This window comes from Melitaea cinxia, chromosome Z (assembly GCF_905220565.1).
Source record: "Melitaea cinxia chromosome Z, ilMelCinx1.1, whole genome shotgun sequence".
NCBI lineage: Eukaryota > Metazoa > Arthropoda > Insecta > Lepidoptera > Nymphalidae > Melitaea > Melitaea cinxia.
Genome location: NC_059424.1, coordinates 19,872,000 through 19,887,604, shown reverse-complemented (window position 1 = coordinate 19,887,604; position 15,605 = coordinate 19,872,000). Strand labels below are relative to the sequence as shown.

Genomic DNA, 15,605 nt, shown 5'->3' with positions numbered 1-15,605 from the left:
CCACAAGAAAATAATACTATTTCAAAGCAGTCGTTTGTAAAGTTGAGGTACTTTCCAAGCCAGACTGCTCCAGATTCTGAACAGCATATTTCCTCCTGTGCCCTACCTTAGTTATTATATTTATACAAATTTGCTTTCATTATATAAACGGCTAAACATGAAATGGGAGTATAATATTCGTAGTGGAAATATGTTACACGACGCGACCGCGTAACCTAACGTCGTAGAGCAAGTTATTTGTTTGATAGAAGACGCTGGCCTCATAAGACTAAAGCAATAAATATCGAATCCAACACGTTTGAAACCACAAAGTACATTTATATAAGCTTATAAAACTTAATGTTGAATACACATTCTCTGCTTTTTTTATATATAACATAAACATCCATGGGCTCTTAAGTGCCCATGCCTTTTTTTTTTACATTTTTATTTATCAAACATTCAGGCGTATTGGTTTCAACATTGTATGTTTCAAATTAGGAACTTAAGCTTAATAATCTCTAATTTGATGGCGAGTCTAGAACTGACCATCGAAAATGGCGCGAACTCATGTGTTTTGCCCATATTCACATATATAACATATAACAACATTCTCAGAATATTAATATCATAAAAAAGGTCTGGTAATCTTATATATAAAATTCTCTTGTCACAATGTTAGTTACAGTACTATTCCGACACGGCTAGACCGATTTTTATGAAATTTTGTGTCCATATTGGGTAGGTCTGAATCGATCAACATCTATTTTTCATACCCATAAGTTTTAAGGGGGTTAATAACATATATGACAAAACAACGTATGCGGCCGCACTCAGCTAGTATAAGTATAAAAAAACTAAACAATGCAATTTTCCATTGTATCTTTGATAGTGTCTGCCTCTTAATATGGCTCTTTGAATATTCCTCTAAAAATATATTTTTGTTTCAGTTACCAAGTTCTACAGTTCCACGATGCCTATAATACAGTCGTGCTGTTGCTGGCGAAGCCTCCGCCGAGGATGCTACGCTTCAGCGATTTACACAATGGTAAGAAATTATTTATTCTATGTTTATATTTTGATTTTTTTTCTCTTTCATTATGATAAGTGAGATCCTATGTAACAATAAAATAGCAGTGACGCTGAGTGAAGCTATAAGGCGCTTTCAGCCGTAGTGGTATATGTATATACCGCCATTTACCCTACCGATAAGAAAAGCGAGTGTCGATTTGTGTTTTAATTTTAGAGTTTTATTTTTTATTTGATTCATTTAAAATATTATTTTAATTGTTAAATGACATAATAATCGTTTTTAAAGAATAAACTCCAGTCGCGGGTCGGAGCTGATAAATACAACTATTTTTGAATTTCTTATTTATAAATAAATAAACATTATTTTTCCTAATCTTAAGCTATATTAATAATTTAAAGATACTGTTGTATTTTTGCTGCTATCAACCTTGATCCCTTAAGGTTTAACATTTCAGTATTGAATTATTAATTCTTTTGTGTATATACTAGCGACGCCTCGCCGTTTCATCCGGTTATTCTCGTTCTCCAGCTACCTAAGTAACAAGTTTCATTGCAATCAGAATATTTTTTTATCAATTAAAAAAAAATGTATAATATCAGTAGGATTTTATTCTTTTTCATCTTTTTTTCCCATTAATTTCCTCCAAGAAACTTTTTTTTATCTTTTTAAGAATAAAGAAACACTTAAATAAAAAAATAAAAAACATTTATAAAAAATTTCAATTTCAAAGTATAGTATTATGTTTTTATCTTTATAAATGAAAACGTAACATCATCGTTAAAGTAGGTACGTCATAAATGATTCTGCTTCTCGACATTAATATTACAGGCGGAAAACTGGAAAATATTCAAACATTTAGAACAAAAAAAAAACGAATTAAACGTTCGAGATAAGATTTTTATGGGCTATGTAACAATAAGTCATAAAAATAATTTCTTGTGTCACGTGATGTTTACATTAATTATATTTACAATTTATAGGTAAATACTGTCGAAAAAATACAAAATAAGTAGTAAGTAGTCCTTAAGTTGTGACTTGTAAATTTTTATAAAGATTAAAAAGCAAAATTTTAGAATTAGTATTAATTTTATCCTTATTTTTTATAATAGACTAGATGTATCCGCGACTTCGTTCGTGTGGAAGATCTTGATACTCATTGTTTTTAAAGGCGTGATCCTGATCCTATGAGAATTATGGGATAAAAAAAGTATATATTGTAATGTGATCTATTTTATCTTATTTTAGCCGTTCCAGAGGCAGATGTACAGACATATAGACACAAATTTAAAAAGTTTTTAATTTTTCATTCAATTAAAAAAAATGCTATAAAGACTGTTTTTGCTTGCGAAAATTATCGTACTTATTTTATAGGAAAATGTTTAGTTATTTCATATATAGGTAGGTACGCACGCGATTATTTACCACGTAAATCCCGATTTTGCGAGATTTCCGGAATAAAAAGTAGCCTATAAATGCTCTACATAATCCAAAATCTCAATAAAAATCGGTACAGCCGTTCCGAAGAATAGTCCGAACAAAGGAAAAAAGACAGACAAACATTTTAAAATCGTTTGTTGATGTTTTAGTATCATGTAAATAAATATATACACATGAAAAACACAGTTATTTTGAAATCTCAGACAGACACTTCAATTTTATTTATTTGTACAGATGATGGTCTGTTTCAGATAATTTTTATTTAATGCTAATTTAAATTTGGTTTTTTATTTCGGTCTATAGGATAATTAGAATACTTATTTTTCTCTTATCTAAGACGTAGTGCTTTTCTTTCTTTCTCTTCGTTATAATACGCATTTCCAAAGATGTGTTGAGTTAGCGCATATTTGCGTTGTATAATGAAAAATTATTATAATGTTTAAAAATGGTAACGTTATAAATTGTGTTGGCTTCCTATATAATCAGTTAAAACTTTCGACCCCCATAGAAATATCAAGCCAAAAGAGTTTTAATACAAGCTATTTACGTACAGAATTTCATTACAATCTATTCAGCAGTTGCGTACAAAAGTAACAAATATCCTTCAAACTTATGCACTTCTAATATAATATATTATCCTAATCTAATATAATCTCTTAATATAATATAATACTCCTAATATAATATAATATTTCATAGAAACGTGAAAACCATAGTTTATTTTCGTGAAAGATAAAATTAATCAAATATTAATATTATCTAATCCAAAAGAATTTCCGTTTTGGAACGAAGTTCCTTATGGGGCGTTGCGGAGGGGGTACACTAGCCAGCAAAAAACGTCCAAAACGTTCAATAAAACCGTAAGATTCTTATGTATCATGTATGACAGCTATACAGTGTCTAATGTATAGTCTAGTGATGACTATTTTATTGCAGTTTGCTGTTATTATTATATCACTCTATAATTATTATATCATATCTTATATATAAAATTCTCGTGTCACAATGTTATAATACTCCTTCGAAACGGCTGGACCGGATAAAATTTTGGGTACATATCGAGTAGGTCTGAGAATCGGCCAACGTCTATTTTTCATACCCCTAAGTTATAAGGGGGGGATTACTAATAATATATATGGCAAAACAACGTTTGCAGGGTCAGCTAGTATTTTTATAAATCATTGAAAATAAAATAAACGAGTAAAGATAATTTTGTAAAGTATTTTTTTTATTTTTATTGATAAAAAAATCATAAAAAAAATATATACCTGAATAATAATTTTCTTTATACCTCGAATAGAACTTGAAATTAATATTTCATTACGTGGTTTTTTAAAATAATTTTTGAAGTAGTCTTTTTTAGATTAAGCAGCAATGGAGATAGAAAAGAATGGAATGAATGAGTGAAATGTTGCAGGATAATAATAAAAATATTTATTACTTTACGGAAATTATCACTATTGTTAATTACGATCACTAAAACTTAAAATTTCGTAATTTTTTTTAAGATTAAAAAGTAGTAGTTTTGCTGAAAAATACCAAATAGTTCTTATAAACGTTTGTTCTTAGAGAAATACTACTAAAATAGATAAAAATACTTCTCATACAACATCTCACAGGTTCGTTTGACAATAATGAAGAACGACGACCTAATAGAGTTTAGCTGTCGGAAAAAATGAGGTTGGGATAATGGATGTAAAAATAACACTCGCACATAAAACGTTTACTAATTTATGATTTCGACTTATTCTTGCGGAACTTTTGTCGCCAAATAATTTTATACTGATCAAGCTTGAGCAACTATTTTTATATGACAGCCGTTTTGGTATAGCATTGAGAGAAGTTACCTTAACGCTACCTGTCCGTTTTCACTTCATCACTTCAGTCATCACTTCAGTCTATCGCAGTCCACTGCTGGACATAGGTCAAGTTCGCGCCAGACGTTATGGCGCGAATTCGTGTGTTTCGCCCATTCGCATTTATACAAAAAAAAAAAACATTTGATCTAGAGTCCAACCGGTTCTGGATGGCTCCTTTTACCATTAAGTAAATTAAGCACATGAATTAAGCAAGATGGCTTTCATGGACTGATTTTAAAGGAATGAAGTTGATAAGAAACTGGACAAACTGAGGAGACTGATCAAAAATAGAAGTTCCGTCCAATCCCTAAATATATGTAAATACCACATGCAGAGAACGAATACATCTTACAGAGTTACAGCTGGTAAGAGTCCGCCAGTCTTCGCCGCGATGAGCAATAGCTTTAAGGATGTCTAAATGTTATCACGGATATTACACAAGCTTCTCGCAGGCCTCCTGCTTTTTTTGTAATCGTTGTTTCTGAAAGCACATTTGAAACCAACATCATAAAATTCAACAAGATACTATTTAAATTGAGCCTTATTGGTATTACAACAGAGTTGAAATCGAATAATCAACAAAATTTAATTAATAGAATAAGCACCTTTATTTCCATTTGCACTTGCAATAGGTTAATAAACTGCCGCGTATTTAAATGGAATAGCAAGAAAGCACTGACATTAGTTTCGATAGTTGTTGTAAAATGAGGTAAAAATATTATAGGTTATACGCCAATTTTTAAAGTTTTCCGTACTTGTACATAAAGCACAAAGAAATTTAAGATGCGTTTGTCACAATATTTAAGCAACTTAAATACAATGACACCGCGTTGGCGCAACGGTCACAGCCATGGATTGTGCCTGTTGCGCTGGCGGTTGCGGGTTCGATCCCCGCACATGACAAACATTTGTATTGACCATACAGGTGTTTGCCATGGTCTGAGTGTTTGTGCAGTCCTTGTGGGTTACCCCACCGTGCCTCGGAGAGCATGTTAAGCGGTCGGTCCCGGTTGTTATCATGTACACCCGATAGCGATCGTTACTCATAGTGAGGAATATATCCGCCAACCCGCATTGGAGCAGCGTGGTGGATTAAGCTCTGATCCTTCTCCTACATAGAGAAAGAGGCCTATGCCCAGTAGTGGAATATTACAGTCTGAAGCATGAAATGCAATGAAACATACCTAATAATGTATACTTATCTTCAATGTAGATGCCAGTGGTACTTAGAGTCAGTTATTGAACGATTCAATATTTCCGAACTGGCTTTTGTTTTTAGTTTTTATATTTTAAGAGTCATCAGATAGATAGGGTATTGAAAACACTTGGTACAGTTTAGGCCATTTACAGAGCAGTGTTATTGATGGTTATGCTGTCACAAACATTTCCACGTTAATTTTGCGCTAGTGCAGCTGTAAATACACATGAATCAGTAACGTAAGGCGCTGCAGAAAATGTCTTGCTTGAAATTTCAGAGCAGCATGAGTGAGAAGGTAATTCAACTTTACAGAAAATCACAGCCATATATTGTTTCCAAATAGTTTTGTGCTAAGGCAGCTGAATGGAAGGTTAAGGGTAGGATCGACAACGCGCTTGCAATCTTCCTGATGTAGTTACAGTATCTGAAATCAGGTGGATCGTATGGTTGTGTATACCAAAGGGCAACTTATATAAAAGTTGCATATTTTTATATACTTATTTCAAGACTATGTTATACACCTCGATTCAGTATATAATTCAAGTGCCAAATACTTCCTACAATCTAAGTAACGGAAGGCTGTTCTGCACATCTTGAATGAACTTGCTATCGATTAAGGCATCAATAACGTTGTGGTTGTTATAAGGTACACTTGAACCAGGATACTGCAAAACCAATCGGCTAAAATTTTAGATGGCTGTCGATACTGATACCAATTTGGTATAACAGTAGTAAAGTCATAATACATGCGTACAGTGACGTACCTGATTGATTATATAAAGGTACAACTTTATGTTCCTTATAATCTATCTTTCGCTCACTAGAGACAAAGTTTTGATTCAATTTTCATGGAAATAATGTCAAATTTTTACCATAAGCAGAACAATGGATAAATCCAACATTGCGACTATCTTTAAGATGGCGCAGTAGTTATTTTTATGCATTCCTACAATATGGGTATCAAATAAAAGAGATTACTGAGAATAGCTCGAAACATGAATTTAAGTTGCTCCAAATCCAATATGACGGATTTTTAAAAATGGCGTTACTAGTTAGGCGCGTAGCCATTGTCATTCAAACTGAACGTGTATACAAAAATTTAGCTTAATTGGATAAAAATACATGCATCGAAATTGAGTTGCAAGATTTCACCCTAACAAACACACATACATACATACATACTTGCATACATTGCAAATTAAATATTTTTTTTAAAGGACCTGTTAGTCGAAAGTTTCCTGAGAAAATTGTTGCACCGATTTACAGTTTAAAATCTTAAGATATCAAATTACGAAGCAAGAGTGTGTGATTGCACTACGCGATATTTCGTTTCATAAGTGAAATCCATATTCTTGGAGATTGAACGACCTGACGTTCCTGAGCTGGACAAATCAAGAATCTACAGCGATATACACAATTTGAAATACATATATTAATTCATACAAATCTGAATATCATTGAATATATAGGTGAAATATTAATTTACAAAAAAGGAGCCTAGAATTTAAAAAAAAAAATTGCTAACCAACCCGAATGACAAAATTTGATATAATAGTTTGAGGTTCATTAGCGATCAATTTATATTACAACTTCCAAAATTACCGTGATTCCAGTGCCATTAAATTCATTTCCTCATTAAGCGAGTGATTCTAGCCGCGGTCAACTGGTTAAGTACACTTAACAAAATTCAAGTTACACGTATCATACCACAGAGTATAATTATGTATGTCATGTAAAGTAATTAAAGTAAGTAATAGTCCTTAAATATTCAGGAGGGCGAATTACCCTTCACCTATTTGAGACTTAATTTTAACGCGTGTAGCATAGGCATATTTACGTTTAAAGTGAAGTGGCTTTTTCATAGCATAATTATTCCAGTTATGTGCCAGTTTAGTTTACTCATTATCCTCAGAAGTTCGATTTTCGCTTGCAGCAAATATTTGTATAAATTTTATTGGTCTAAATACTTTGCCGTTGTTGAGGTGAGTCACATTAATTATAAAAAAAAACTAATGTAATTTTTTTGTTACAAACGAGCATGCGGCCTGCCTGGTGATAGGCCAAAATCTTAACCTTTAAGCTTATGGGTACGTTTTTGTTTTATAAAACTACGTCGGTAAACGAGCGTATGGCTCACCTGATAGTCTGATGGTACCTTACTCAGCACGGGAAGACCACTCTACTGGAGAGCAGTGTTAGTGTATCTTCTCCAAGGTTGAGATAGTCCAGTCTTTGCGCCGTGTGGGACTCGCAGCGGCGCGCGCTTTCGGCGGTCCTCGGACGGGATCTCTCACTGCCGAGCGTCGTAAAATTCATGCTCGACAGTGAGAGATCGTGGCAGGCGGTGGTCTCCTTCTGCGAAGAGGTGATGACGCAGAAGGAGGCCGCGAAGCGGGCCAGGGAAAATGACGTCTCCGCTGAACCACTCCGGCGCAGACGTACCGGGGCAAGGAGGACACCGACGACCCCACATGCCTGAGGGGTGGCCTTGTTGTGAGCGAGGCCACCCCCACAATTGTGCCGGGGCCCGGAGGTTTCGTCCGGGCCTACCGCCGGGGCAAGGTGGAGAATGCTAGCGTGACCCTTTTTCGCCCCACCCAGGCGGACGACTGCTTACATGTGGTGGTTTTTTAGTCAGTAGGAGTCTGACATAAGCCTTGAGCGCCCCCGCGCCGGAGGGTATCCATGATGGATTTTCCCCATGTAAAAAAAGTCCAGTCTAGTACTTATGGTTCTATAGTTTGAGGTACGTCAGTCGGGCTTCTCAAAATTTCAAGTAAAATATTTCCTGCTGTACCCTACACCAATAAACTTATAGTCTGTAAATGATAAGCTCGGTATTAACCGTTAAGCTGAAATTGCACGGTGGACTAATCTCTAAACCTTGTCCTCTATAAACGTTATTTATTGTCAAAATACTTTGCAAAGAATTTTGTGTAATTTTTTATTAAAACGACTGGAAAATATTTATCTGTTACTAAAACGGGATAAGGATGCGATTCTAACACGGATTTATGACTGAGTGTTCCTGATTTATGGTTCGTGGCGAATAAATCATGAAAGTTTAAGGTCTCAGCGGTATTATTTTATATTAGCCGTGGTTTCCTTGATAATACTAAATCAGTTAGGGAAATAAAAGAGATTCAACTTGATGAACCGATAAGGATATTTTTTGTCGAATCTGTACAATTCTGGACTAATGTGATTTTCTTTGTCTTTTATATTTTGAATCCTTTTAACCCCTTTTTAATATTAATTGACTTATCTTTATTATATACTAGATGCCCGGACAAACTTCGTCTGTCAAAAGTTAATACTAATTTTTATTATTTTTTTATTATTAAAAGCCTTCCGTGGGCCTTAAATGACATACAAAAAAAAAAAAAAATAGCCGAATCGTTCGAGCCATTCTCGAGTTATGTGCTTAGCAACATTCATTTTTATTTATATAGATTATGAATGTACTTATATATCTGTTGGTAATCATAATTGTTAAATCGTTTTATACTTTATTTTTTATTAGATGAAAGTGGAAAGATGAAAAAAAATATTCTTTTGTCCTTCAGGTTTATTTCTCCGTAACAATAGTGACAATGGGTCACTTCATTGACGTGGAACAACGTTATCTCAACGGTGACATGAAGGAACCAGAGTCTGAAAGCTTCTTGGAGCCCGATAAAATAACGCCAAGTAAGTTGATTTATAAATCACCTTAGATTTTTTTCTCTTTCTTTCTATAGTAAAACATTGTACGTGCGAATGAAATGGGTATATCTAAGTGTTTCATATTAGCTCATAGTTTAGCCACTTTGATGTATTCTTATGATCTATTTTGTGGACAAGAAAACACTTAAGTCGTATTATAGAAATTGTAAGAACAGTTTTACTAATACGATCATATCTATCAATTGTTGTTTATTTTTTATCTTTAATGTTTTTTTATTTTTGTTATCTTAATTAGGCTTATGATTAAGGTTCCATGATTACAAATTACATTCTTTTATATTACTGCTAAACTTGGAAAATGAGCTTTAATTATTTTTTCGAACTCGATTCCAAAATAATTTATTTTCTATGAAATCATTCATCATCATTTCAACCTATCGCAGTCCACTCCTGGACACAGGCCTCCACAAGTTCGCGCCAAAAATAGCGTGAACTCATGTGTTTTGCCCATAGTCACCAGGTTGGGCAGGCGCGTTAGTGACAGCGGGACTGACTTTGGCGCACCGAAAACGCTGCTGCCCGTCTTTGGTCTGGGTATTTCAAAACCAGCAGTTGGATGGTTATCCCGCCATCGGTCGGCTTTTTAAGTTCAAAGGTGATAGTGAAACTGTATTATCCTTCCTTAATCGCCTCTTACGAAACCCACGGGAAGAGAGGGGGCAAGCGTTGGCTTGTCTATTATTTTCCTGGCATTACTGACTTACGCTGGCGGTTGCGAGTTCGATTCCCACACATGATGAACATTTGTATTTGCCATACAGATGTTTGCCGTGGTCTGGGTGTTTGTGTAGTTTTTGTGAGTCTTCCCACCGTGCGTCGAAGAGGACGTTAAGCCGTCTAATCTTACATGCAACGAATTACAAAGAAGCCTATGCTCAGCAGTGGGATATTACAGGCTAAAGCAACTAAAGATAATTATTTAATTTTTATCCATTAAGCAGCTGAGTGAAGATCATGTCTACTTTGGATCTTAGACTATTAGGACTATGTTTTAGATTATATCGTAAAAAAAATGTTATTTAAATTGTACAGATATTATTACCCTTCTTGGTATTTCGTTAAGTTGAATAATTTATGTTATTTTTATATAATTACTAGCTGACCCCGCAAACGTTGTTTTTCCATATATATTATTAACCCCCTTACCCCGCCCCCATCCAGTATGAAAAATAGATGTTGGCCGATTCTCAGATCTACCCAATATGCATACAAAATTTCATAAAAATCGGTTTAGCTGTTATATAACTAACATTGTGACATGAGAATTTTATATATAAGATTCTGTATTGAATGATTTTTGTAATAATTTTTTGTTTCCCAAATAAAATAAATAAAGAAAATTGATATTTTATTACAATCAATCATATCGTATTTCTCTTATAAAGGTGATCTATTTGGTTGAAATGTATTTAGCGTCGAAGTGAATTCGATTCAATACAAAAATGAATCATCAAATTCAGATAACCGAGTTCAAATTCACGCACGATATCGCCGCAAATAATCCAATCAATCATTGTATATTGGTATGATTCGATTTTAAAATATTTCAAAATTAGAACGCGAATATTTGGCGCGAACTTGTGGAGGTCTATGTCCAGTAATGGACTGCGATAGGCTGAAATGATGATGATGATAAATCGTTTTCTATATTTGCTAATGTTAATTTTTTTATTTTATTGCGCTAATTCTTTTGTTACAATAATTTGAGTTGATAATCTGATTTGGTCATATCTATCGAGTCTTTGGTAAAAATTAAAAATAAAGGAACTCCCTAACCACAAATCAAACTCTTATATCGGTATAGTAAAAACAATAAATATCAACCAATTTCAATAAAAGCTAAAACCGGTTAAACTCTCTCGGGACCTCAAGCCACTTTGCCCTAAAATTTACTGTACCGAATTTTTTTTAGTACTTGACATTATTTTGAGTAAAAAAAAATTATAATTGAAAATATGAGGCAAGTCCGTCATCTCTTTGATCGCTTTCCTTACCTAAGATCAAAGTAAGTAATATTATATTTTGTAAAGGACATAAAAACACTGAAAGATAATGATCATTAATTTTTCAAACGGTTTTAGTCAATTTCGCTAATGCGTGAAGGCGCGCCGTTTTCAAGTTTACGACAATTGATATGGGAGCGTAGCAAAGAGGTAATTAGTGGTTGAACGGTATTTTAAGAATTATGCGTGGTTCGCGATTTCGTTTAAACTTCTTTGAAAGTTTCATGTGTAAACTATTTTTTTTTTTTTTAATTTAAAAGTGATCTTAGTAAATGATGATGAAGTTACAGGTAAAAACTAAAAATAAATTAATGTAGATTTAGAACTGTATTTTAAATAATTTAAAAAATAATTCTTTGGTTGTATATAAAAATTAATATTGGCAGATTATAATTTTAATTTCAAATTAATGTTAACACATTTATTTATTTTTTCCATCTGTTTATTCATTAATTATTTTTGTATATTGCTGTTGATTGTATGGACTTTGTCTGAAATAAAATTATTATTATTATTATTATTATATAGAAACAAAAAATAGAATATTTCTTTTTACGTCGTAATCACATGGTCATCATCAGATTAGACTACAATTATTGAAAATCATAAAATTGTGGACTTGCTCTGCTTAAAATTTTTAAGACGCACGAATCGAAAAAAAAGATGAAAGATGTAAAAGGGGGTATTTGGATAAATTACCAGCTTATGACCATGAGTTCACCCATATGAATCATGAAGAAACTTGTTTGTATGTCTTTTGACTTTTGTAACATTTTTGGTTGCCCCGTTCCTATCGATACTATCATCACTTCAAGCCTATATAGACTTTCCCGATAAAATAATAATAGTGATAATATCGTTATTTTTAATTCTAATTGTTAATAATTCAACATTATTCATTCATTGGCTGAGGCACAGTAAGAAATATCCTGCTCAATATCTTACAGAAGATCACATCTAAATAATACTGCTTTCAAGCAGTGTTGTATTCCTGTGGTGAGTAAGGTGACCAGAGCCAGGGGGATTAGGGTTGGGTCAGCAACGCGCTTGCTGGTGTTGCAAGCGTCTATAACCTACCGTAATCGCTTACCAACATGTGCTACGTGCATCAGGTATGGTTTGCCGACCTATTTGTATAAAAAAGCAACTATAGTATTCTGGAAAAATTAATAATATTTTTTTTTTTAAATTTAAACACAAAGTTTAAATTTATAGTTTGTAAAGGTTTTTAAATATGTTTAAAAAATCCTGTCGCAGGTAAAAGAATAATACTATAGCATCTATAATTAATTTGTTGTTTTTGTAAGTTATAACTAAAAAAATTACAAACTACATCAATCACAGGTAGACCACTATATCTTTTACCTTTTTTTTTTAAACCCAATCTCTTTAGACGTGGTGCACTGAACTTAACCTTAAGGAACGTCAAAGCAATTACTCACTTTGAAATAAACTTCGAGTAAATTTGTAATCGCTCAAATTTGAAAGTCAAAGAGCCTGTGAGTCTACACTAGTTCTGGATAATTAGTATGGCAAACAAGTACTATCAACCAAAAAAATCACAATAACAGATTAAATGTTTTTTTTTTTTTTTTTAAATATTCCCTAATAGCTTATTAGGCTCTTTCTATTTCCCTCCCTCTACATGTTTCAATCTTGCTTATGACTTTATTTTTCCTCCTTTTATTGTATTTCTCCTGTCCTCTTTTTTACTTTAATTTGATGTAGAGCTTTATTTGCTAATTTATTTTACTATAATAACGTATTACAAACAAAGCCTGTTTTTTTTTCTGACATTTTTATTATACAACAGATTAAACATTTAATAACAGATTAAAGTAGGATTATATAACAGTTAAATTAAGGTACAAACTTTTTTTTTATTCAACCTCAATTACCAAGTTGTTAAGCTAATGGAAGTATACCTAAGTAATTTTGAATCGGTGCCGAATAATCAATAAACAAAGATCTCTAAATCACCTTAAATTTATTTATTGTTTAAAGAAATAACCAAATCAATATATAATACCTACTCTCACTTTTCTAGTTTTTTTTTTTTTTTAATGCTTATTTGGAAATTTCAGATTTGAGGCAAGGAAATATCATATTTTAATGACTTGTGCGTTTTTGATGCTACTGAGTTTTATTTAATCGTTTTCTATAGTAATATCACTGTTCTTGTAATTTTTTACTAAATCATTTATATTTACATTTAATTGTAGTATTTAATATGTTTTCGAGTGATGTCCCGAATAAACGTGTTTCTTTATTTGTTTATTTTTGAATTATTTTGAACAGCTAATACTGGATGCTTCTGATAGCTATATTTGTTATTCTATATTAACCGATGATGGCAAAACTGACTCAAAAGTAAAGTTTTCAGTTTATTACTTTACACAGAGAATATATTAGTTTGTGGGATCATCAGAATTCAGTATGCAAATATAAAGTACTTCTACAGCAGTTAGTTTCTGTTATTATATCAAATATATATCAAACTTTAGGCTTCTTGAGACCATCGATTTTACCAATGTGAGGTAATCTAGTTTAGCAATAATCTTATGTGACATTTACCTACTTAGGGATTTTCTTCATTTGGATGACATATCTGGTAAGTGAAGAAAGTACCAATTTTTTTTCCATTGATTCTAGAAACATAATAAGAGAGAATACAAATTTGCTACTATACGCTATCTATCAAAACACTACATCGATCAGTTTTTTCTCCTCTCTAGCTATGAGGGAAGGAGGAAATAGTGACATTCAAGCGATATGGGACCGCTAAGCCGGTGAGAGCGTCAGTTTCTAGACTTTTTCGCGCAACATGCTTAATCGATGATATATTCTTTCGCGCAAGAAATATCTAGTTACCAGAGCTTCTCGTTACCAATCAGTGTGATACCTCCGTCAATTACCACCAATATTATATAACAGTTCAGCACTAGCTGAAATTCAGTGGTGAACTTCAAAACCTCATTAAATCATATCCTAACGCATAAAACTATGCAAAGCAGCTAGTATCGAGTGAATAAATATAATAATCTACATATAATAAGATAAGAGAACGTCAAAAAATAGTTTTTAACTAATTTAAATTTAGGCATTAAAAACGTTATACTTAAATACACTTCAGCCTGTAATATCCCACTTCTGGGCATAGGCCTCTTTCTCCATTTTGGGGAAGGATCAAAGCTTAATCCAGCACGCTACTCCAATGCGAGTTGGCGGATATATTCCTCACTATGAGTAACGATCGCTATCAGGCGTAGATGATAACAACCGGGACCGACGGCTTAACGTGCTCTTCGAAGCACGGTGGGGAGACCCACAAGGACTGCACAAACACCCAGACCACGGCAAACACCTGTATGGCCAATACAAATGTTTGTCATGTGCGGGTATCGAACCCGCAACCACCAACGCAACAGGCACAATCCATATACTTAAATATTAAATAAAAACTTCTCGTCAGAAATTCAGACGCTTAAGCTCCCGCTGAACTTGAATTAGTTTCACAGTAATCAATACTTTGTAATGAAACGCGGTGCTTGAGATATTAACATCAATTTATTGCTCGACTGCACCCAAGAAAGGTATAATTATTCTATAATACACCTGTATAGTTTGATGGTTTTAACGTTTGTTAACAACTTTTTTTACTGGGACTATTTATTCCACCCTTTTTTAATCCTATTTGTAAAAACAAATCCAATGTGAAGATTATATAATTATAATCTAAATCTCTGTTTTAGGTATAGATTAAATTTTATGCCGTTACTAGCTGTACCCGCGACTTCGTCCGTGTGGAATTTAACGAAAAGCTATTGTTCAGTTTGCAGTGTTATAAAATGAATAAATTTCTTAAATAAAAGTAGCCTAAGTTACTCCTTACTATATCAGCTATCTGCCAGTGAAAGTTTCGTCAAAATCCGTCCAGCGGTTTTAGAGATTAGCCGGAACAAACAGACAGACAGACAAAAATTGGGTAAATTTTTATTTCAGTATATGTACCGTGTATACATTTATATGCATTTAGTAAAAAGCGATTATTTTAATGTTACAAACAGACACTCCAATTTTATTTATTTGTATATAGATAAATGAATTATGCTAATCATCTTATTAATTAATTCCAGGTTTTTTAAAAAAGAACCTACTAGAACAGTAATATAAAAATGTCTACAAATAAATGTACTGAGAATTGAATGGAGTAAATATAGTTTTTTTTGCTCATTGTAAATAATAAAGACGTAAAATACAATTCGCTTCAGCCTGTATTCGCTCCAGGGGATAGGCCTCTTTCCACATGTAGGAGAAGGATCAGAGCTTAATCCACCACGCTGCTATACGGGTTGGCGGACATATTCCCT

The 15,605-nt window shown here is 33.0% G+C and overlaps 1 protein-coding gene across 1 annotated transcript in view; it reads left to right on the top strand.

Moving 5' to 3' along the window:
- The first annotated feature begins 952 nt into the window (after nucleotides 1-952).
- The window catches only part of LOC123668911, a 144,857-nt gene continuing 130,204 nt past the window's right edge, over nucleotides 953-15,605 (top strand). Inside the window, exons 1-2 of the mRNA XM_045602603.1 lie at nucleotides 953-1,027; nucleotides 9,073-9,196. Of these exons, the coding sequence (XP_045458559.1) occupies nucleotides 953-1,027; nucleotides 9,073-9,196 (199 nt within the window). The remainder of the gene's footprint in view (nucleotides 1,028-9,072; nucleotides 9,197-15,605) is intronic.